The sequence below is a fragment of the Corvus moneduloides genome, chromosome 7 (genome assembly GCF_009650955.1).
Source record: "Corvus moneduloides isolate bCorMon1 chromosome 7, bCorMon1.pri, whole genome shotgun sequence".
NCBI lineage: Eukaryota > Metazoa > Chordata > Aves > Passeriformes > Corvidae > Corvus > Corvus moneduloides.
In genome coordinates, this window is record NC_045482.1 from 23,853,142 (window position 1) to 23,876,962 (window position 23,821).

Below are 23,821 nucleotides of genomic sequence, written 5' to 3' on the forward strand. Positions count from 1 at the left end.
CCTGATGCTGGAGATGGATATTGGAGATGGAAAAGTAGGATGTCAGGAGGGAAAATGAACTGCTGGAGCATGCCCTGTCAGAGTAAACTTGCCCCATGGGAACAGCACTGCTTTCATGCCTCATAGGGCAAGCCTGGGTGCCCCAAACCCCAAGCTGAGATCCTGCTCCCTGCAAGGACACCAGCCCAACGTCTCTGCTGCCAGGAGCCATTGTGGAGACTATGTGACTTGCTGTCCCTTCTGCACCGGCAGACGGAGCCACACAGCTGCTGCAAGGCCACTGAAGATCCTGTACTTCCTTCCAGCACCTACAGCATTCTCCTCTTCTCCTCAGCTGGTTCCAGAAGCAAGGACACCATCCACATGGTCCCTCCAGGAGGGGAAAAGCCAGCCCTCCTATCCAGGGGTGGTGAAGGGCAGAGCATCCATCCCAGCTGATCCAGCTCCAGCTGTGTGTGCAAGCGTTATGAAATGAGGACACGGGCCGCTCCCTGCTGGACCTGGGGCGCTTGCTTCCTTCCAGCCTGGTATTTTCCTCCTTGATTTAGTTTTTTTTTTAATTCACTTCTATTTTTTTTTTGTGTAGCCCCAAGGGGTGCACAGCCGTGGGAGGAGCAGGGAAGTTATCAGCCAGGAGATAGCAGCAGCATGATTCACTGCCTGGCCCCTGCAGGCTGCTGCAGCCAGATGGGTGCTCTCCCCACCGCCACAGCAAACTGCCAGTTGTGGACCCCCATTGCCTGGCCCACCCCATGCTGCCTTCCCCTCTCCCTACTCTCCAGCCCCACCATCCCACCCAGGAGTGTGGGAGACAGTGGGGCAGCTCCCAGCCCCAGCATGGTCACGGGCGTGGGGGCAACAGCCAGGATTCCCACGGGATGGATGGGGTCCAGCATGAGTCCAGCTGGGCAGGAGCTTCTCAGCAGCCACCTTGCAAGTGTCTGGGGTGCCTGCGAGGGGTCCCCACCTCCTGCCAGTCTGCAAAGAGCTCATAGGATGGTTATTATGGGATGGCAGCAGAGCACCAGGGAGAAAGGCTCCCACAAGTAGGTCAGCAGCACCGAGGGTCCCCCTCCATCCTTCTGTCACCCTACAGGAATGGAGAGCCCTTGGCAGCAGGAAGAGCAGAGTGCTGCATCCTGAAATACCCTGTGCTGTCTCCAATCCACTTTTATTCACAATCAGAAAATAACTTACCATATAATAACACAGACACACACAGCACAGCCCCGGGCACCCGCCCCTCCGGCCACGATACTACGGCCCAAGCCAGCCCAGAGGTGAGAGGTGAGCCCCAGCCCGGGGAGTTGTGCCCCTTCTCCATCCCACGGGATGCTCCAACCCCATCGTGCTCCGAGCACAACCTCGCATGTGGTTGGAGGAACTTGTGCACAGTGCTAGTGTGTGTCCCCCCCCACTTCCCTCCCACCCTGGGCTCCCCATGCCCTGCTGTCCCCTACCCCGCCCTGCTCCACGCCGCTGGGTGCCAGCGGGCACTCCCCACCCCCACGCCCACCCTCCGCCCCCCCGAGTGGTGCTGGTGTCGGCGGTCTGTACAGCATGGCCGTGCGCTCCCCGGGGCCGGGAGCCTTGGTGCTCTCATGTGGGGCTGGGGGGCAGCGGGCAGCCCTGCCCTTCCCAGGTGACGACAAAGTGCTGATTTTGGAGGGTGCTGAGCATCTCCTCTCCTGCTCCCTCGGAGCGGAGGGAAGCGGGTATGGCGGCTCCACCTCCCCCCCAGCGCCAATCCCCGTCTCCCTCCCCTGCCGCAGGCAGGCGTGCTTGTCCCTGGCACCCTGGGGTGGGCACCCGTCCCCGCCTGGCTACTTGCAGACGCTGACCCACTCGGTGATGCGACACTCCTCGCAGGCCACGAAGCAGCACCAGTGGAACTTGCAGTTGCAGCGCTCGCTGCGTGTCTGCCGCAGGATGTTGTGCCCGCGGCCGCAGCACAGGCTCTCACAGTTGTCCATGCCCGGGCTGGTCTTGTTGCACAGGCGCCCTTGAGTGCCCAAGGAGTCCAGGGCCGGCTCCCGCTCGCAGAAGTCGGGTGACTTCTCGAAGTAAACCAGCTCGCTGATGCCAGCCCGGCGGCGATGCCGAGCGTGGCCCGGCTCCAGCTGCCCGGCGTTGCGGTTGTGGGGCCGGATGAGGGTGGCCCCGTAGAAGCGGTCCTTGAGCAGGGACCCCACCAGGCGAAACTCAGGCGTCACCTGCCAGCATGTCTTCAGCTGGCAGCTCCCTGAGGTACCGTGGCATTTGCACTTTCTCCTCATGTTGTCCATCACCACCTGGGCGGGGAAGGAAGGAAGGAAGGACAGACGAGTTAGCATGAAGGAGACCCATTTTGGGGACTGGAGAAGCCACAGTGGACCTCTGTGTGGGTTGGCACTATGAGAACATCAAGGGCTGGCATGAGTAGCCATCAAAGCTCTGGAAGTGCAAAGCCAGCAAGGCTGCACCCTGTTGCTGTGCCCAGTGCAACTCATGTCCCACACCCTGTCCCTTCCCATCCTGGCAATACCAACTGGCTTTTATGTTTCAGCAAGGGATTGGCACCTAAAGGAGAGGGTGAGCTACCTGAGCACAGGGAGGAGAAGGAGCCTGAATGTCACCTCCCACTGCTGCTTGGCTCCAGCAGCATCAACCTGATCCTGGACCCCAGTTAAAAGACAGCCTGGCTACATCTCTGCAGCCCTACTGGGACCCCCTCCACCCCTCCCCCCAGTGCAAGGGTCCCCCATGCACCTCACCAGCCAGTAGCACTGCAAGGGATGGGAGTAGCTGGGAGGGATGCTTTCCCCTTCCTTTCCCCTCCCCAGCACCTTCATCCCATAAAGCCCCAGTTCTGGGAGTCCTGGGAGCAGCTCTTTTAGCTCTTGCCTGCTCTCCTTCAGCAACCCTGGCCACAGGGATACTGCTGTGGCCAAGCCAAGAGAAACAGCTCATGGCCATCAATCTCCAGGGGTACACAACGTGACCACATATGCCCACACAGCCTGGAAAGAGACAGTTTATAATGTCCTCTGCTCTGTCCCAACAGGGGTTCCCTGCTGGGTTGTGTGCCCCCATATCCACGTGCTCACACGGGCTTCAGCAAGTCCCCTGCCCATGCAGACACCCAAACCCTACCAGGAGCTCAGCTGGGGCTTGCAGACTGTACCCAGGGCCATGCTCCAGGGCTTGTGGGGAGATTCCAGGGGACACATGGCCCTGTGGAAGCTGCTGTCCCACAATGCCAGTCCTGCCCAGCCACCTGGCTTCATGCCTGCCACATGTTGCCTATTCCTGCCCCCTCCCTGGAAGGGACACATGTGACAGGAATGCCTTGTTTAGGTAAGGGTGAGTAGTTTTTATTCCTTGTTTTCCTGTTTTTGAGTAAATCTCCCCGTTGCTAAGCAGTTATGGTAATGAAGGCAGGTCAGGGAAACATGCCTGGAGCTTGGGGCACATGGCGGAGAGGTCTGGGCTGGGCTGGAGTTTGGCTTTCATCCTGCTGAGAGTCCTGCTCCTGCTGGGAAGAGCCTCCACCTCACAGTTAATGAGCTACCTGGCCTCTCTACCATGGCCTGGGTGTGCCAGCCAGGAATACCAGCTGCTTGCCACTGTTCTTGTCACTATCCTTGGGAACACACTGGCACCAGGACCCCATCCTTTCCCACATTCCCTTCCTGCTGGCTTGGCTAGACCAGGAAAAATCTGCATACAGGGCTGTGGCTGGCAGGCTGGCCACTGGGCTTCAGGGGACAGTGGTGTGACAGCTGGACAGGGGTTCATTTGGGGCTACAGCTGGTCACAGCAGGGGCTGAAGAAGGTGTCAAGTGTGGTCATCTCCATCACCCAAGCCATCCCTGCTGAGCATCCCTAGCCCCAGCACCACAACACCCATCCATCCCTGACCAGCAATGGCTTGTTCTTTCCCTCCTGCACAGGCAGCACAGAGGGGACAGGACCCTGACAGAGCTGGGAGATCCAAGAAGGGCCCATCTGAGCCTTGGCCCCATGCTTTTGTCATTGGATTTTCTCCATGCACCCTTACCCGTCCTTTCCCTGTCTCATAGACACCCAAGTTCAACACATGCCCGGACTCGCTGGTGCTTTCTTTCGAACATTCCCAGCTCCTCCCAGGCACGCTCATAAGAGCTTTATCGTAGGTCTTTGTTGTGAGGGTAATGGGTAGTTCCTGGCTTCCTTTCATCCCCTCTCACTCTCTGATCTGGTGAGTTAGGACGACCTGCAAAGTCTCCTTCACACTCTTGCTGCTCTTTGCTGGGGAGCTTGCTGCCTCCCAGGGATGCAGAACACCCACCTCAGTCTTGAGCTGGACCAAGCAATGATTATCCCATAGCTGACTTCCTACTCCAACTCAGGACCAAGGTCACCACTGCCACCATCAGAGGATGCTGCACATCCCTTGCAGCTGCAATCCCCTGCCCAGCTTCATAGCTGGATGTAAAAAGGAAAAATCAGTGTGTTTCTGCCTGGTTTCGAACCAGGGACCTTCCGCGTGTCAGGCGAACGTGATAACCACTACACTACAGAAACCCACATCTGATGGCTCCTGGATGCCACCATTCCTGGAATTGTCACCTCCCTCCAGCATTGTAGGGTCTGAGCTGGGAGACAGGCTTACCCACACACACAGTACCCTCAGGATACACAGAGAGGATGCTCAGAATCAGTAAGGTGCTGGAGAGCTCTGGGTGCTGCAGCTACCTGGTGCATGGAAACGGATGGTGCATGGAAAGGGATGGTGCATGGCAGGGCATGGCACAAGGTGGGCATGTCCACATCACTGCTGTGCTAAAGAGGTTCAAGCCTCGAGACTTGGAGAGGAGGACCACAGAGCTGCTGCAATCAGTACAGCCAGTCCTTTCCTGGGAAATTCCAGGAGGTTGCTCCTTATTACAGCAGGAAAATTGCTTCTAGGAGTAAGTGGGGCTTGGGTGGGTGTGGGACTCACAGCATTGCTAAAAGAGCCAGTGGGGAGTTGGAGAACTCACCCCCAGTGGGGCAGCCAGGACCAGCCCTGGCAATAAGCATGGCACCAACAGACGTAGGCCAGGCACAGCATCATCTCCTTGTTCCAATGCCTGGCACCCACAGCCATCACACATGGGTTCACAACCTCATCTCAACAAGGCCCCTGAGTTGGGCAGCCTATCCAGGCATTGCTTCCTCACCTGCACTGGTACCATTCCCTCCTTTATTCCTTTAGTTCTCCTCTGCATCTGCTTCTAGCTCTCAGGCTTCTTTCATCGGTCCAGATCTTGTCTCTGAAGCCACCAAGACCTGACATTGCAAGTCCCATGCCTGCCTGCCCTTGGGGACAAGCAGACCTCAGGCATTTTTGCTGTTACTGGATCCCACGGGAAATGTTTTGTGACATCCCGCCAGAGCAAATATTCCTCTCTCACCTTCCCTTCCTTCTGCAGGCTGTGCGGCTTCCCTTGGGAAGCAGGGAACACAGACCACAGGTTTCTGAGCACTGCCAAGAGTCCCAGAGATCCAGGGCATGTAGAGATGTAGGGGAATCAGGATGAGCCCTGCAGTCAGAACAGGAATGGGGGTCTTGCCCAGATTGGGCCAGAGCAGCCTGCAGAGGATTTAGCTGCCTAACACTGAGTGAGCCTTCACCACACGCAAGCAAACAAAGCCAAACAAATCAAAAGCTTTGGTATTCCCCAGGCATTTACAGCTTGGCCAGACTGGGGTGGCTTCTCCAGGGTGGTTAAACTCAGCTCCAGCATCAGGGAAAGCCACACATTAAAGTCCTGCTCTGCAGCATCCTCTCCTCACCTGCTGACTTCAAACATGCTCAAAGCAAGAGGCACATCCAAATGTCTGAGCCATCCCAAGGAAACATTCCCTGTGGAATTCTGACCTTTAATTATTTATTCCTGCAGCCACTACAGATCCCTAGGCGCTGCCCTGGCAGCATGTGGCTGGGGTCTTGCAGACATGTGTCCTATTGGATGGGATCTCTCAGGCACCTGCTGGGAGCAACAGCAGTCAGGGAAATGCAGCCATCCTCCCAGCCCCTTCTGCCTTCATGCTTCTTGTCTCCAATGTCAGGCTGCTTTTAAACATCAGCTTCCAGATGGAGTGAGCTACTAATTAGTACCTTTAACAAGACCTGACATCATAAGAATGGAAGGGAGACCGTCCTGCTTGCCTGGACAGGCTCCATCACACTGCTAGAGCTGGGGGACAAGGCTGTGGGCTGTCACCTCTGCTCCCAAGGGCATGCTGTGCTTCCCAGCTGGTATAGGAGCCCACTGCCTAACTCAATCTCATTCACATCTGCCTCCTTAGGGCACAGACCCCCTTTCTGGAGAGAGAGACATCGCTGGGTGCTGTAGAATCTGTGCTGTGTCCCCATGATGCCAGTGACTTTCTCCTCCCTATCTTCAGCTTCTTCCCACTGCAGCTGCCCAACACCAGTTCACCCAGCTCCTGAGAGGCAGGAGCCAGAATCATTGCTGTGCCACCCCAGTAGCACCACTGCAGCACAGGCAGTGACAGTGGCCTGGGACAGTGTCCCTCGGCAAGGGCACAGCAGCAATGTGCAGAGGTATTGTCCCCAGCAGGTGTTTGACCAGCACATCCTTGCACCTGTCCTGCTAAGGGCATCACTGCCTTTGTTCTGGGCAAGACTGGGGAGAGGCAGTGCCTTGGGGGCAATCCCAGACTCACAAATGGTCCTACAGCAGCCAGCATGAGGCACTCGCAGCCTTCCCACACATGTCCTGGGGACCCTGTTCCCACCATCACCTCCCCGCACTGTCCCCAGTGCCTCACTCACCTGCCGGCCCACGCGGTTGTTGTGCAGCCGCATACGGGAGTGGATATCCCTGTAGGTTTCCCGGGAATCGAGGAAATCTTTGGAAAACTTCTCTCCATAGTCCACATCAGGGCTGCACCCACCCCATTCCCAGGAGTCCTGGAGGCCAGGGGTCTCCGCCGGCATGTGCTCCATGTGCACCCCGTGCACCATGCCTTTGCCACGGTTCATGGCTTCCAGCTGGAGACGGTGCAGCTTGCGCCGGAAAGCCTCCTCATCGCCACGGCGCTTCTGGTCACAGCCACAGGCCTGCAGCTTCCCCAGGGCACAGGCGTTGGACACGGCGTGCACCACACCGGCGGCCGCGATGGCATAGGCAAAGGCGCTCTCCCGAAAGCCTGCAAGGAAGCAGAGAGTGGGGCTCAGGCTGGGTGGCGTGACCCCTGTGGAGGGCCGGATGATCCTGGCTGGATCCCTACACTGGGGTGTAGGGATTTGGAGGTTCAGCTTGTGTCTTGCTTTTTCCAGATGCACCAGCTCCCACACAGACCATGCTCCCTCTCCAGCCCCATCCCCTCCAGGACACACTGCTGCCCTGAGGGACAGCCCTGCCCCAGCTGGGACCCCAGCTTCCACCATCACCCTGCTCTCACATCACTCCAGGAGATGCCACCACAGCACTGTTCAGGCATCAGCATCATGGCTCTGATGGGAAAGGCAATCCCTCCTCCCCTCTCCACTCAGAGTTCCCTACTATACTAAATATAACGCTGGCCGAGAAATATTTCTGCTGAAGAATGGGCCACTTTTGCTTACTCACAGGGTGCAGATTAGGCAGTAAAAAGAGCAGGCTGCACTCCCTGTCCAGCCCCATCCATCTGCCCATATCCCTTCCTACCCTAAACCCCGTCAGCTCCCACAAGAAGCTCTAACTGTGATACCAGGCTGGAAAAAAATGAGCATCCCTAGTCAGTTAGAGCATGCCGTGACCACACTGTGCGCTGCCAGAGCCGGCAGCTGGTTGTCATTAAACACTAGAGAGTGAGGACATCCACAAGTGTCATTAGCTGGGGATAGGGCAGATGGGGACAGGTCTCACAGAAGGGGTTCCATGGGGCTCCATGTGGCTGTGAGCAGGGGATGCCTGAGAATCTCTGGGCTTCACTGCAGCCAGGTGAGGACCCTCTCCTCCCTGGGAATTTCTATTTTATTTGAAATGCGAAGTAATATTTTTGTTTGTGGTTCCCAGGCCAGGCAGGGAGCCTGCAGTGCCCTTTGCTTTGGTGCACAGTGACTGGCCCCAGCATGAGGCGAGGATGGAGGGAGAGCCAGATTTTGTGCCGTGGCGTCACATGTGAATAAATAAATAGCTGGAGTTCCCAGCCTCTCTCCCTCTGTTGGACATGAGCAGTTTCATTTGCCCTGGCTTCAACACAGCTGAACAGACTACAGGTTTTGGGGTGCTTTCTTTACCAGATCCATGCCATCAAACGGAGGCCTTAGGTGAGCCCCCCAAAGCTCTGCCAGCTCCCTGCCTGCACCACAGAGTCAGGAGAGGTGAGAGTGCAAACACTGCTGTTGCCCATCCTTGGCAGTGCTCCCCACCACGCATGTCTCCTCCGTGGTTCGCTACCGCCCGCTGAGCAAACGCTATGATCTTATTAAAGGAAAATGAAATGCAGCCCAGAAACCTGCATTTAAAGTCATGCTGCTCTTTTGTGTGTTAATTTGACACTGGTGCATTTAAAAAATTAACGAGGCGCTGCTTAAAAGCCAGCAGGAGCCTCTCCCAGCTTCCCCTTGGTGTGGGACAAGCTTGCTCTCAGCCTGCCTCTTTCCATGCACAAGTTGAACAACATTTTTCAGCGGGCAGGTAATGGGGCTGCTGGTGCGTACACTGTGCCGTGCAGCCTCCCCGGGGAGAGTGCTGGCAGGCAGTGCCTGCAACACACCCACAGCGCTGCTGGAGCACGAAGGCCCACATCTGGGGAACTTCAGTCCCCAGGTGAGCAATGGAGGATGGAGAACCAGCACAGAAAGCTCTCCTGGATTCCCAAATCCTCCCTATGTCAGTTCTCTGATCCCACCATCTCGGTCAGCTCCAGCCCTTCACATGCCAAACCTGGGCACAGCCCAGTTTGTCAGGGCCACCCCGCCGGGCACCCCCAGCTCCTCACACAGCTGGTGCCTGGGGACAGGGGCAGCAAACCCTTCCCCCAGAACAACACCCTCCTCTCAGCCCTGCCTCTTTCTCGCACATTTTTCCAGCATAAAAAATAATTTCCGGTGTGGCATCTCCTTAAAATCCCTTCTGGAGCCCAGACACAAGCTCTACCCCACCCAGTCCGTCAAGCAAGCCTGTGTCCTAACAGGTAAAGAGGTCAGGTTTGTTTGGTGCCCTTCAGCGCTGGGAAACCCCTGGGGTCAAGCCCCAGTCCTCCTTCTTCCTCTAGTACTCTCCAAGCACATGTGAGCTGATGGATGAGGCATGGGTCCTTGTCCCTGGAGCTGCCATTCCCCAGGCTGTGGCAGCGGACAGACTGGTCCCTAGGGCATGACATCACAGCATTCAGAAAGTTGTCTTCCCATCTTATCATGCTCCTTTCCCTGCTCAGTATCACTCTGCCTGGCCCTACCATTCTTCCCTTCCTTCTCCCCTTCTTCCCTTCCTTCTCCCCTTCTTCCCTCACCTGCTCTCACGGGGAGCTGTGAGCAAAGGAGAAGAGAGGGTCAGGGCAGGACTGGGATCACAGCAGCCATGCCAGTACGGTTCTGCTTGGAGGTTCAGTTTACATTCCTTGCTCTACCCCAGCCACGCCAGAGGATTGAAGCAAAGCAACGAGCAACATGGCTGCAGGCAACAACCACCAGCCTCATGGGCTCGGCAAGGGTGGGAGCTTCCAGGAACCATAGCCGAGAGTGGCATGTGGTGGCCAGCCCTGAGCCCTTTGGAGGGAGGCTCTCCAGCTACCCCTGCCACCTAAGACCTCAGCGGTGATTTTTGAGTCACCATATCCCTCCAGAGACGACAGAAGAGGTGTAGTTGTGGGTGGTACAAGATGTATTGCATCCTGCAGGGAAGAGGGAATGGAGGACACCACCCTGACACCACCACCGGCATCCAGCCTGCTATGTACTCAAAGACCATGCTAGGCAAGGAGGACAGGTCTGAAATCTCATCCCCAGGTCAAATCCCAAAGCAGCTTTCTTAGCAGGGGAAAGTTTTCCCTGTCAAGATGTGCCAAGGAGATGGCTGGTCATTTAGCAAGACCCCAAGTCTCAGCAGCACTGGCTCTGCCATGGACACTGCAGTTCTTCCATCTCTCAAGCAGAGGTGGGATGGAGGCTACAGGGCTGGCTCAGGCACAGCTCTAGGCTCTACAGTCTGTAGACCAGAGAGAGCTGGAGCCATGGCCTTCCTGCCACAGCTCACCATCACATCCAGGCAACAACTCTCTCCCAACCCCCATCACTGCAGTGCCTGGGTGGCATCGAGGGAGCTGGCAGGACAGCCTCACATAGGCTCACCCTAGGGTACCCCAGGGATGCTCAGCTGCCCCCTTCATGGCAATACCCCCCAGGAGTGAGGTCTGTCTGCCAGGAGCTGTGGGCACATTGCCCCCGCCCTGATATAAGGCAGAGGAGAACTTCTCCCGCCACCTCCTGCAAGGCCTGCCGACACGGCCAGTCCCGACACGCTGCCTCTCCCCCAGCCCCGCTCCTTCCCCTCCCCTCTCCCTAATTAAACTGCAGGTGAACCTGCCAGGGTCTGGCCCAGCACCAGGCGCTAAATGCCTCCCTGCAGATCCCAACTTGCCTCCCTGCACCTTCTTGAGCGTGCCAGGGACAGCCCGCAGCCTTCGCTCCTTGTCTGCCCACGGCGCTCTGAGAGAGCAGCCCTTGCTGCTATGCAGGCTGCAGGGAGCTGGGCTCAGCCCCGCACCGCCGGGAATCCTGCCTGGCCCCAGGGTCTCGCTTGCACCCATCAGTGGGGAGAAGGTCCAGGGAACAGGGGAACCCACAAGGAGGAAGCCAAGCATCCAAAGCACCCACATGTGCTTCAGGGCCAGGTGGGCAAAGCCCTTGGTTTGCCCGGGGGTACACAAAACCCTGCCAGCAGCCCAGCTGCAGGTGCGCCAGGCCAGGCGCTGCGGTCTGCGGGCACCGGAGCTTGGCTGGGGTTCTGCAGAGCTGGGTGCCGGGGTCCTGAGCTTGGCAGCATCTCCCCGGATAGCTGTAACAGCACCTGCCTCCCTCAGCACACAGCAAAGCCTCCCCAAGCTCCATTTCACAGCTGGCTGGGCCCCAGCACCTGGTGTTTCCATCCGTGCAGGGAGTTCCCCGCTCTCTGCTGTAAGAAATCAAGATTTCGCCATGGCAATGCAGACCCCTTGGCACCAGTGAGCCCTTCTAAGGTGGGCACAGGGCATGGAAGCATCACCCATCTCTCCAAAGGCTGCAAGAACCAAGAGACACTGCGCTCCAGAGTCACGTTCCCTCCAACCATGAGCCTTTGAAGGCCTTCAAGGACATCCAGCCCCTCCATGGGGGTCCCAATTTTTTCAGAGCTCCATGTAGATGGGGTTGGGGTTGGGATGAGCAAAGGTGAATAGTCAGTCCCATAGCACACCTCAGACAGCCCCTGCCCAGCAGCCAGACAGTCCCAGCCCTGATGGCACTGTACCCACCCATGGGTGCACACATACTGGACAAGGACCGAGACCCAGTGACCCACTATCATCTGCAGCTTGGTTTTTGTCAGGCAACTAGGCATGGGTCAGCCCAACCAAGCCACACAGTGCCTGGCAGTCCACAGATGCTGTGGTGGGACAATACACCAAGACAACAGGCCATCCTCTCCAGTGAGGTGGACACAATTGTGCTGCTCACCCGTGCAGCAGGAGCAGGGGACCTATTTTCACTGCTGGTGTAGATGCAGCCACCTGCCTCCACCTCTCTGCTCCATCCTCCTACATCTCCTGAGGCCAAGAAAGGATGTCTCTGTCAGCCAGGCGAGCACATGGAAGGAGAGGGAGGTACAGCAGAGAAGGATGGGACCAGGGACAGCACTGGAGGGTGCTGGCAGAAGTGACAGTGCCAGAGAACGGGCAGGAAGGTGGTGAGTACATAGGCAGCCAGCTGGGGAGCCAGGGAGGACTGGAGGAGGATTTGCAATAGAACTGTTGAGCCTGGATGCACATGGAGGGCACACGGGCCGAGGAAGATGGGGGGGGTGCAGATGGCACTGGAGACTCAGAAAAGGGTACAAAGGACATCTCATACCCCAAGGATGCAGCATCAAAAGACCAGATCTGAAAAACCCACAGACCATGGGGATGTCTCAAAAGAACCCAGTGACTCTGTGAGAGCAGGGATGGTAAACTCCTAGGCACCCCCTTTGCCCTCCACTAACCTGTTGTTGTGCCTCACAGCCGCTGTTCCCTGCGCCCCAGGGATGGCAGCACCTCCCAGGTCTATGCTCTGCCCAGGATGCTGTTAGCATCTCTGTCTCTAGCTACGCTGCTCTGAAGCCACCCCAGACTCCCAGCCCTGTCCAGTTTGAAGCCTCTCCTTCCTGTCTCCCCAGGGCTTGCACTCAAACTTCTGGGATCAGCTCAGCAGGATAAGGAGACAGGCACTCATTTACCATTGTCCTCTTCTCTGTCCCCAGGGGATGAGGCCCCTGGCTCCACCGGGTGCCTAGATACTGGGCAGAGTGTGGGACGGGCACCATGAGACAGCTTGGAACAGTGTTGCACCCTGCCCGGCTCATGCCCACACTGCAGAAGATGTGAGAGATGCAGGAGGAGAGGACAGAGTTGGGGAGCAGAGCCAAGCAGGGAGAGCGGGAGGGAGAAGCCAGCTACAAATAATTTAAAGTGAGATTCACGCACGGCTGAACTGATGGCAGAAGAAGTGGGAAAAGGAATGAAAGATTAAAGGGGTCTGTCACTTCAGGTTACAAACAATGATCCTACAAGCACGTTGCATTCCCAGGCACGGCAAGGATGGGGCAGAGAGCAGAGCAGAGACGTGGTCCCCAGAGGTCAGATGCATTAAAGTCTGCGGCATGGACCCTGCACCCCTCACCTCCGCCACTCGCCTCTCCTCCAGCACTGGGCTCCTGAGATGCATCCAGCATCCCTGCCCGGGTGGCTGTGCCTGTAACAGACGGAAGGCAAAGCTCAGAGCTCCAGCACTGTTATTGAGGGACATGGGTGGGTTCAAAGTGGGCCAGGGCTCCAGCCTCAAGGCTTGCTCCATGCCAGAATGGCTCCAAGAAACTACATTAGGTAGCCTGGGCGCTTGAGGCTCATCCTGCACCCTCTGCTGCCAAAACAGGAGTGTCATGAGATGCCTGCCTGCTCTGATGCTCCAGCCCTACCTCCATCCTGCCCTGTGGCTGGGTGTTGGGTCTCCATTCCAGAGAATAGGATCCCACCAATGCCGAGAGCCTGGGCTGGGCCATATCCAAGAGCCCAGGACTGGGACAAGAGTCCAGGGTCTGTGGGAGTCCCCACATCCATCGGTCACAGCCCTGACAGCAGAAAGGGCTGCAGGAGCACCTGAAACACAAGTGAGGTGCACGTCACTGGGGCCACCAGCAGACGAGGAGGGCTGAGGGAGGGATGCAGGTCAGTGCCCTCTGCTGCTGCTGCTGCTTCTCACCCAGCCTGGTGGGACCCGGAGCAAGGAAGCTTGTCTGGGTGCGTGAGCAACTTGAGCCAGCAAGTCGGTGTCTCCTGCCGCCCGAGGAGACTAGAAGTGAACTGCATTCCTCAGAGGACCTGGAAATACCTCGATGCTTATCAGAGCTGACAGTCCCCACCCTTCCTGCCAGGCCCTAACCTGGGCACTGCTCACAGAGGGAAGAGGCACTGCCCTTCTCCAGGCACTAAGGTCCTGAAAGTGACCAGGGCTGCTCCATGGCAGGACCACAGCCCTGATGCCACACATACTCCAAGGTAGCACTCCATCCAGTGATGTCCAGGCTGCCCTGGACATGAGGGATCTTCAGACACCAAAACACTTCTGTGCTCCCCTCTCCAGCCTTCTCCCAACCTGCTACAACTGCCTGTGGGCTCCTGCCACTGCATCCCCTCAATGACATGTAAGCCTCAAGCTGCCAACCTCTCCTCTTTAAGAATCTCCTCATAGTCCCAGGGAAAGAAGATGTAGGATGTGGAAGGATGTTTGAAGAAGAGTGGATGGTCGCAACTCTCTGCTGGGCATCAGGCTGAGAGGCTCACAGTGTGGGTATGTGAGCAGTTTCTTCAGTAGTTTTCACCTTTCTTGGGAGCTGGAGGAGTGGTATGTGTGCTGAGCTCCTCGCCTGCCCTCAGCACCCTGACCTTCTGCCACTAGTACCATATTGTCCTTCCTGCCTGTGGTCTGGGGCAATGGGCACTTAGATATATGCGGAGGCACAGGCTTCACAAAAGGGTACTCAGGTGAAGAGATACCTTCAAGTCCTATAGAAGGTCACAACCCTAATCTGCACCATGCAGGCCAGCCCATCTGCACCCCCAGAGTGCTCCTGAGGGAAAGAGTATCAACCTGGAAGGCTCTGGCACAGGCAGAGCCAGCCAGGACTGCGAAGGAGATGAGGAGATCCTGACATCAGGATCCTTGGCAAAATGTGGAGAGCCAGGAGAGTTCTCTCAGCAGCACAGCTGGGGGCTGTGTGGGCAGGTGGGGTCCCAGGACAGCCTGTATCCCTGTCCCCTGTGCCATCATGCTTTAGGGTCCCACAAAACAGAGCGCCCTTAGCTCTCTGCACTGGAGAGCCAACACAAGGGCAGAACACCAGGCTCACAGAACTATGTCCCACTAGTTGGGTACATTTCAGCTCATCACAGCACACTAAAACCCCATCCCCAGGGCACGACTGAGCCAAGATGCTCAACTGCATCCACCAAACCAAATCCCAGAGCATGGCATCCACCTTCAGACCCACAGCTGTTGCTGCACACCCGTGGCACTGCTCCAAACACCAGCCTAGGCCACACAGGGAGAAGATGCCAGAAAGCTGTGAGGCCTGGATGAAGCCTTAGGAGCAGCTGGGGTTGGTCAGGGAGGGGCACCTCAGGACAAGGGCCAGCACAGGTACAAAGGTGCATGGAGGAGCTTTGCCATAGTGCATAATCCTTCGTCTGGCACACCATGACATTTCTCTCCTTTCATCCATGGGGATGCTGAAGAGCTGGCCTCATCCCCTGGGCCAAGGAAGAGCTGTGCAGGGGCCCAGGGGGAACCCATGAGGGCTCCAGAGAGCAGGTGCTGGACAGTGGGAGAGGAGGGGAACCTCCAACCCTTACCTCTACTGAAGATGATGCTCTCATATGGAATCTTGTTCTTGGTCTCAAGGCTGGAGCAATTCCAGCGCTGGTCCCGGAACTGGTGCTGGCATTCATGGATGGCAATCTGGATACCCTGGATGGCCGAGGCGGTGACATCGGGGTGGCGCACACACACCTCCAGCTGCCGCCGCGTCAGCCCCGGCAGGGTCAGGCACACCGTGTTGGCATTCAACACTGGCTCTGATGGCAGCTTCAGGCCCAGGATCTCATTGGAGCAGGAGCTGGGAGGGAAAAGGACACCCTTGAGCTCAGAGCAAGCAATGTGTCAACCACTTGGTTTTCCTTTTGGGGAAGGGGAAAAGTTTGTGGGGGACACACACAGGGAAGGGAGATGCTCCTCAATCCACACTGTGCCCACTGCATATAGGGAAGGCTGGAAAAACCCTGGGCACAATGACAGCTTAGCCAGGCAGAGATACCCAGCAGCACTGGGGCTGCAGTCCCCTCCAACAACATAAGTACAGCGCAGACACCCTGGCTGCCTTTGCACAGCAGCAGTCAAATTTGGCCATCCTGCCTCTGGAGCCCAGCATCTCCCAGGACTGCACTCCCTCTGTGTGCTCCCCCAGGGATCTCCCACACTGGCTGTGCAGTGCAGACTCTCGGCACACATTGCCTCAACTCGCCTTCCACAGAAAGCGTGGCTTTCCCCTTGGGAGAATTTAGACACCCTGGAGCAGGCAGCCCATTCCAGGTCTGGCTCCATCCCTGTTGCTGGCTGATGCCCTCCCTGCATCTCCTGTATCCCCCCCATCACTGCTGGCCCTCACAAGGGAGGTAAAGAGAGCAATCAGCCTTTTCCTTTCAGCTCAGTTGTGAAATATGGAGCCAAGCATGTGCCAATGACCCTCAAGCTCCCAGCAACAATCCCAAGTCCACTGTCACATCCTAGCCCCACTGAACCAGATGCCTGTGGCCCCAGAAGCACAGAGAGCAGGAGATGGATGGGTGCAAGGGGAGGCACATGGTCCATGGCAGGGGTCCAGGGTGTACAAATAGAGATGCTGCCTGGGGAAATGGGGAAGTAGATGGAGTGTGTAGAGATGGGACATGGGATGTGGGGAGACAAAGCATGTCCAGAGAGAGATGCCGGGAGCTAATACAGAGGTACTCATGACAGACAAATACGGAGAAGGAGACAGGGGGAAGTGTTTGCCCATCTCCAGGGAATGGCTTGAAGGACTCTGGGATAAACTTGGGTGTCCAGGTGGAAGACCCACAAAGCAAGCAGAAGGCAGCAGGATGCCCAGCAGCATCCAGCATCTTGCAGCATGGTCCACTAGGAGCTCAGCACCATCCCACTGCTTGTTCAGGAGAGCTTGGTCTCTGCTGGGGCTCTCCCCAAGAAGGTCTCTCCCTGTTCCCTGGGACAGCCAAGATCTGAGTCCCCAGAGAAGCAAGGAGCTTGAAGCCCTTTGAACTTTGATTACAGAAACAAGACTTGGAGGAGGATGCTGGAGGAAGGACTGCAGCTGCCAGGTCTTGGGGAAAAGGGTTACTCCCCCACTGTTCCCTCAAATCCTGCAAGCCTGGTGCAGGTACATGGAGTGAAGCAGCTGTCAGGGGATGAGTTCCCCAGCTAAGGGCTTACCCAGCTCTGGAGGGAGGGTTCAGCCCCAGTGTCCCTGCTGAATTACAGCTTACTCAGGGGAGAGGGAGAACTGTCAGGATCAGGCTGCTGCTTTCTCCAGCTTCGCAAGAGTATTTATACCCATCCCACCACTTTCACAGGTTCATATACGAATATGCCCCAGTGCAAATCCACAGTGACTCCAATAGGGAGAGTCGAGGTGGAGCGGAGAAGGAAAAGAAAGGGAGCGCATCCCTCCAAAACCCCTACACAGGAGGAGAAATCTTCTTCCCGGCTTCCTGCACTCATTCCCACTGTCAAGCAAGCCCTCGCTGACACAAGATGCAGAGCAGGACGCAGCTACCACCATCCCCAAGCCCAGGAGCTCCTGCCCTGAGCACTGCAATGACCTTGTTCCCTACGTGTCCTGAGCCTGACACAGCGCCTGCCATCTTTTCCCAGGGCATCCCGGGATGGGGGCGACGTTACGGTCTTTCTCCCGATTGCACTGCAGGGAAACTGAGGCAGGGGCTCCGGAGAGTGGAGGGAAGGTCCTTCTGCCTCTTGCTCCACCCAGGGCTCAGGAGGGCCAGGGACCGGCAAGAAGCTGTCACTGTCACACTTCTTAGGAGGATGCAGCGCTCCCCCCAGCTCTCTTCCCCCTTTAAATCTGGATTTAAACTTGATTTCACGGTGACAGGCCCCCAGGTCACAGGCTGCAGCGGCTGCTGCTTTAATTAATACAAGTCCCAACGTTAACAAATTATATTTAAAGGGGCTGGAGGGAGGGGGAAGGGCGGGGGACCCTCCCCACTCATACCAGCACCAGGATTAACCCCTGACTGCCTGCAGCGCACAAGTTTGGGAGCGGGCAGAGGGAAGGCGAAGACGGACAGGGATGGTGAATTTGGGGGTTCGTTTTCCGGAAAGCAGGTGGCCCCCTCTTACCCCCCTAGCCTTTAGGACTGGCGGAGCCACGGAAGGGATGCAGGGGGATCCAGTAGGCACCGACCCCCACGACAGTGGCATCCCAGCCGGCACTCCCTCGTCCTCTGCGGGAGAGCGGGGAAACTGAGGCAGTCAGGGCGGGCGCTGGAGCGTCTCCGGCCGGGGACGAAGGGAGACAGCCTCCTGGAGCGGGGGAAGCCGCGCATCCCACCGGCGTTCCGTCGGGACGAGGGAAGGCGGCAGGGGCAGCAGCCCTGACGGCCCCTTGAACGGGGGCCCGCAGCCGTGCGGGGCTGGGCTGGGGCGGCGGGACCCCCCCAGGAGCCCCCTGGGCAGACCGCCCCCGGTGCGGGGCTGGGCGCGGCGGCTTCCCCGCTCCCTCCCCGTGGGGCCGGGGCTCTCAGCGGCGGGGCTGGGGATGGAGGGGTGCAGCTCCTACCTGGGTACCCAGAGGCTGAGCAGCAGCGAGCAGAGTCCGTGGGCCAAGGCCGGGCGCATCTTCGCTGGGGCAGCGGCTGTGCGGGCTGCGGGCGGGCGGGCGCCTTTGGGGCAGGGGCGGCGGGGCTCGGCGCTGCTCTCTGCCCGCTTTGTTTGTTGTGGGTTGTTTGCTTGTTTGTGTTTTCCCCTCTCCTCCCTCTCACTGGCTCCCTGCGCGCCGGGGCTCGGCTCGCCGGGGCGGCTCTGCCATCCTCCCGGGATGCCCCCCCCGCCTCCCGCCGCCCCGGCGCCCTCCGAGCCCGGCGAGGGCTGCGCGCCCCCCGCCCTGTCCGCCGCCGCCCCGCCGCGCACAGCCCCCCGGCTCAGCCCCCCATGGCGGGACGCGCCGGGGGGCCGGGGGGGCCCTCGGTCCGCGGGGTGCGCTCCCTCGCCGCTCCCCAGGGCGCCCCGGGGCTCCGGGGCCGCGGCGAGCGTGGGCAGGGCTCGCCGGGCGAGCGGCTCCGCGGCTCCCGCGGGGCCCGCAGGCACATGGGGAGCCGCGGCCCCCCCGCCGCCCCCCGCCGCTGGTGTCGCCGGGCCTCCGGCGGAGCGAGCAGGGTCGCGGCCGGAGCGCCCCGGGAGCGCTGGGCGCGGAGCGGCGGCGGCAGCGGCTCTGCCTGGGATCGCGCTGCGCCGAGCATTACTCAGCGCCCGGAGCCCGAGTCCCGACACGTCCAGACAGGAGCCCGCGGGGGAAGGACGGGGCAGAGGGTGGCAGCGGGGCGGGGAGCCGGCGTGTCGCACGCAGCCTGCCGGGGAGGGAGCGGGCGGCGGGGGGGCGAGCGGGCACGGGCGGCGGAGGAGTGGGCGCGGGGCTGGGGGGGAAAGCGGTGTGGGGTGGGCACAGCGTGGGTGAATGGGCACGGTGTGTGGGGTAAGCGTGCACAGCGCTGAGAAGTGTGTGTGGTGGGAATGCTCAGCGCGGAGGAGTGTACGCAGGGTGTAGGGTAAGTGTTCATGGTGTGGGGTGAGCAAGTACGGCGTGGGTCTAGAGCGCAGGGAGAGCTGAGTGTACGTGGCCCGTGGGCATGTGTGCACGGTGTGGGGGACTGTGCATGGAGTGGGAGGTGAGTGTGCATGCTGTGGGACCATATTCGTGGGAACTTGGGGGAGTGCATGCTGCTGGGGGTAGTGTGCTGAGGGCATGGGAGAAAGGTGCTATGGGCGTGGGGTTTAGTGGTGTGCACAAGGAAGCAGAGTGTGCAGAGAGTATGGGTGAATGTGCATGGCGTGGGATAAGCATACACCAGGTGTGGACTGAATGTGCTCAGCGTGAGAGTGCACCAAGTGCACGTGAGGGCACAGGGTGTGGGGTGATCGTGCGTGGCATGGGTGAGTGTGTGTGGGACATGGGTGAGTGTGCACAGCATGCATGAGTATGGGGGACCCTCGTATCCGAGCACGGTGAGAAAGCAGCGCACAGGTGAACGTGCATGGCAGGGGCGAGGGTGCGTGGGGTGTGGTGTGTGCATGGTGTGGAGTAAGTGTGTAGGGCATGGGGGATGTGAGCAGGCACTAGGTATGGCAGGAGGGTGCATGGCATGGGGTGAGCATGCATAGCAGGGTGTGTGCGCATGGAGTACAGAGCAGGTGTGAGTGGCGAGCGTAAGCACGTGTGGAGTGTTGAGAGTATGACTGTTCTCAACTCCAGTGCCTGTGTGCACTGAGTGTGAGGAGAATGTGCATGGGGTGTAAGTGTGTGCAATGTGGTCAAGTGCGGACAGCGTGGATTAAATGTGATTGAGGCAAAGGGTGAACAGGCAGGGTATGGGGGCGTGGGTGTTAATGGGGATGGAGAGAGTGTGTGGTGTGGGGTGTGTGGGGAGTACCGGCAGACGGGAAGCACATGGGGTATGGAGTGAGTGAACACGAGGAGAGGGCTGTGCATAGTATGGGATATGTGAGGAGTGGGGATGAGTGTCCCTGTGGTGTGGGGTGCAGGGGTGCTGGGGATTCATAGAGGTATCAGGGTATGCACATGGGGACTGGGGGTGCCGGCGCGAGCTGTAGTTGTGCAGGAAGGCATTCCTGATTTTGTGAGGCGTGTGGGTGCCTGTCACTGTGCACAGGGGTATAAGCATGAGTGGCACATGCTGGGGGTGTGACTCTGTGTGTGGACATGGCTAATGGCCATGTACATCCCATGTGTCAGCCCTGTTTTGGGTTCCCCCAACCCAATGCCAGGAGAGCAGTGCTGCAGGGCCAGTGCCTATGGAGGAGCTGTGGATGTGGCTCTGCCTTCCCTTAACAGGGCCACCAAGTGCTCCCAACCTCAGTTGCCCATGAGCTCTCCCAGGCTGGGCACCCAGTTTTCGCCCACCTCCTTGGCACCATCAGTTCAGTTCTTGGGCTCTCCTTACCTTCATGGAGTCCCAATGAGCAGGGTATCTTTCATCTGGGAGCTGTGCACTGGCCTTGCAGGTTATCCCTGTGTCCTCCTGCTTCTTCCTTGGGGACAGGAGGGTGGCCCTGGAAAAGCCCAGTCTCACTGGGTTCTCAGTGAGTATGATCTGCCCCAATGCAGCCTCTTCCCAGTCATGGGGATACTTGGTGTCCCCTCAGTTTGGGTGCCTGCTCTGGGGCTAGGGGCCTCCACTTGGGCTCTGGGGGATGGGGAATGGCAGGCAGTGCCCTTGCAGGCCCCCACTACCCCCAGCCACCACAGCCCACCCCAGGCTGGTGTTTGTGCCATAAACAGCTGCCTGGAAGCTGGCAAAACACTCTCCTGTTAGCCAGGCACTGTGCATCTCCCCACCAGCACAGCAGCACTAACAGGGGCTACCTTCTCTGCTCGTGTGTTGGCTCCTGTTGGCGCCAGAGAGGAAAATGTGCTTCCTTTGGGAAATGAGTTGCGATCTAGGGGTGGGCCCTAAGACTGTACTGGTTCCCCCTGGGTGCAGCAGTGTGGCATCACCACTGAGGTTCCTTTTGTGGTCCTGAGGTTGCTGGTTGCTCTCCTGTCCCCAGCTCTACTCCTGAGTGGGCTTAGCCTGTGGGCAGGTGTGGACACTGGTACAGAGCCAGCATCTACCCTCCAACTTCCTTGCCCACACAGTTTAGCAAGAGGCAAGAGTGCCGAACCTTCTATCCCTCAGGCAAAGGCCTGAGAGTACAGAGAGGTTCCTGGCACAGCATCACCCGGCACTCATCACTTCCTCCATAGCTGCTGCCCTCCTGGATCCCCCAGCCCCCAGCAAGTGATGTGCAGTGTCCCATGGGAGTTTGGGAGTGGTGTCAGGACATCCTTTAGTCACCTGCCACCAAAGGAGGCAGAGGTGCAGGCTGGTGATGAGAGATGTGGTGTCAGGGCTGGGCAGAGCACACCAGCAGACCTGTGGACATGACACACAATGCTTCCTAACATAGAAGCCATTGCTCTCACCCTCTCCACTTCCTCCCACACAAGACCTGGCTCCTGTGCTGAGTTTCCTCTTTACATCCTGGAACAGACTGTCTGAACCCCCAGTTAGCAGGCAGGGATAGGACAGAGGAACATCCCCCTCTTTAAGGCAGCTTCCTGGCTCAGCTGTCCTCATCCAGTCCTCAGCACCCCTTTTTTTCTCAGGCCACCGCCGGGATTACACCCAGGCATGTGCTGCCCTCGGCCTGGACCCACCAGAGATCCCCTGGTTAAAGCAGGACACCTTCCCACCAGAAGCTCCTTCCCTGTGGGAAGGGACCCTTGCTTCCAGCCTTCAGGAGCACAAATGTTTGTGTGTTCGTTAGGATCCTGTGCACAAATAAATGCCAATGAAAATCAGAGGAGAAACACTTTCATCCTCCTCCAGCCCTTAATGACATAATCACTTCCAAGAGCGGGTGTCTCACTCGCATGCTCCTGCTGACTTGGGGAGGAGACCGGCCGCTGTGTCCCGCAGTCTCAGTGCTCACAGCGGGGGCAGGCAGGAGGGGGACCTGTTTCCTCATGTCCCAGCAATGTCCTGGGGCTGAAGAGGAGCCAGGTGAGACTTTCGCTCCAGCCGTTCTTCTGCATCACACTGGCAAAGCCCTTAAACACAAGATTGAGCACCTGTTGTGGCCCGGGGAACTGGGGGCCTACAGAACAGGACCTGGCCTCTCTGAACAGGGATGGGTGTAGGCAGGCACACGAGGCTGGTGGAGGATGCTTTGGTCCTGGTGGGACCATCAAAGCTCATGACAAAAAGCTGAGGCTTCTGAGAGCACTGTATCTGTTCTTGTCATTACTGCAGGCCCCCAGCTGGGGACAGAGCATCAGTGGGTCATGGGACCTGTCACCTCCAAGCTTCCGTCCCATCTCTAGCACTGCTCAGCAGCCCCACACTCTGCAGAGACCAGGAAGGGATCTGGGATGCTCTCAGAGCTGCAATGAAGGTGGTTGCTCCCCAGAGCCAGCACACAAAAGGTGATGGGGAAATCCCTGGTGCAGGGCACTGTGAGAACACCCCTTGGAGCTCCCCTGCCCAGGCCGAAGCACCCAGGCAGGTCCCTTCTTTCAGCAGGTTACATGATGCCCCAGGATGTGCTTTGTGCAGGGGACTGCGGAAGCATCCATACCTCTTCCTCTCCATCCTCCCTTCCCTCCATCCTTCTATCTCTCTGTCTCTCCATCCCTCTTGCCATCCCTCCATCTCTTACGCTGCACATCCTCTTGCCCAGCCCTCAGGCTGCCTGCACTTTGCCTGCTCTGTTCTCCTTGCCTTGTGCAGGAGCAGGTCCTGCCAGCAAACCATGCCACAGGCTCCACACCCCTGGGAGGATGGGGCTGGCTCTCCCGTTGTCATCTCCATCAGAACTCCTTTCCAGCACCTCAGCACGCAGCCCATGACTTGCTGGCTCTCACTCACCCCCTTTCCTCCTGGCATATGCCGTCCTCTAGCCCCTTCTGCCTTGTGAAGCAACTTCCAAGACCTGTGTCCTGGACAGTCATGCAGTCTCTCTGAGGTTCTGCAATGTCCAAGGATGACCCATTAGAAATCCATGGCAGGAAAATGCAAGGGTCGAGATCTCTGTGCATACCATGCTGCTCCTACTTGTTCTTACAGACTGGCCATGGGTCCACAGATGTGACCAGAAGGCAGCACAGGGAGAGAACAGCCTGCTCTGGACAAATACGATCTTGGCCATGCTGCAGCCTTGGAGGGGCTGATGGCCTCTGGGACCACCAGGGCCAGCAGCCAGTCTGTGTGTACGGGTGTGGGAACATGAGCCAGCTCTGATGACACAGAGTGGGCCTGAAGGGATGCAGGGGGGAGCTCTGGGGAGTCTTAAAGTGAGGGGAAGCAGGAAAATGGACGGAGATGGGGAAGCACCAGGACGTACATTCAGCCTGATGCCACCAGGACCTGGCAGCCAGCAAGGAAGAGTGCTGGGATCTGTGTTGCTTGCAGTCCAGAGTGGGGCATGCAGGCCAGTTTGGATGAGGAGAAGGAGGAGGAAGGGGAGGCTTGCTGGGAGCCCATGCAGCCATCCACTCACCCAGCTTTTGACATCCTGAAGCACAACTCTCCTCACTCCCCTGCCCAGCAGCACCCATGGGACTGGAGCGACAGCTACGTGAGTCAGGGCTAGGGCGTGGGGTCGGGGTGACCCTGCCTTTTGCGGCAGCATTAGTCACCATGCCAAACTTCCCCAGCCCAGCAGCACTGGAGCCCCCAGCATCACTGCCTTCTCGCTGGCTCACACCCCACGACCTGCCCGAGT

At 58.5% G+C, this 23,821-nt stretch overlaps 1 protein-coding gene and 1 non-coding gene across 2 annotated transcripts; both read right to left on the minus strand.

The window, feature by feature from the left end:
- Positions 1-1,494: 1,494 nt before the first annotated feature.
- On the minus strand, positions 1,495-18,418 carry WNT10A (Wnt family member 10A). The gene is made up of 4 exons (XM_032115183.1): positions 18,102-18,418; positions 15,103-15,365; positions 6,806-7,182; positions 1,495-2,291 (listed from the first exon to the last, which is right to left on the minus strand). Exons 1-4 carry the CDS (start codon positions 18,158-18,160, stop codon positions 1,824-1,826), a joined length of 1,167 nt encoding a protein of 388 aa, XP_031971074.1. The 5' UTR covers positions 18,161-18,418; the 3' UTR covers positions 1,495-1,823.
- Positions 4,473-4,545, minus strand: TRNAV-GAC. Its single transcript has one exon. It is a non-coding gene; the product is annotated as a tRNA-Val (tRNA).
- Positions 18,419-23,821: the final 5,403 nt, after the last annotated feature.

Excerpts from the sequence above, each read along its gene's own strand:
- WNT10A (XM_032115183.1), bottom strand. The coding sequence starts at position 18,160 with ATGCGCCCGGCCTTGGCCCACGGACTCTGCTCGCTGCTGCTCAGCCTC. Across the intron at positions 15,366-18,101 it reads CTCAGCCTCTGGGTACCCAG|CTCCTGCTCCAATGAGATCC; the intron begins GTAGGAGCTGCA and ends TTTCCCTCCCAG. Across the intron at positions 7,183-15,102 it reads GAGCATCATCTTCAGTAGAG|GCTTTCGGGAGAGCGCCTTT; the intron begins GTAAGGGTTGGA and ends GCTTCCTTGCAG.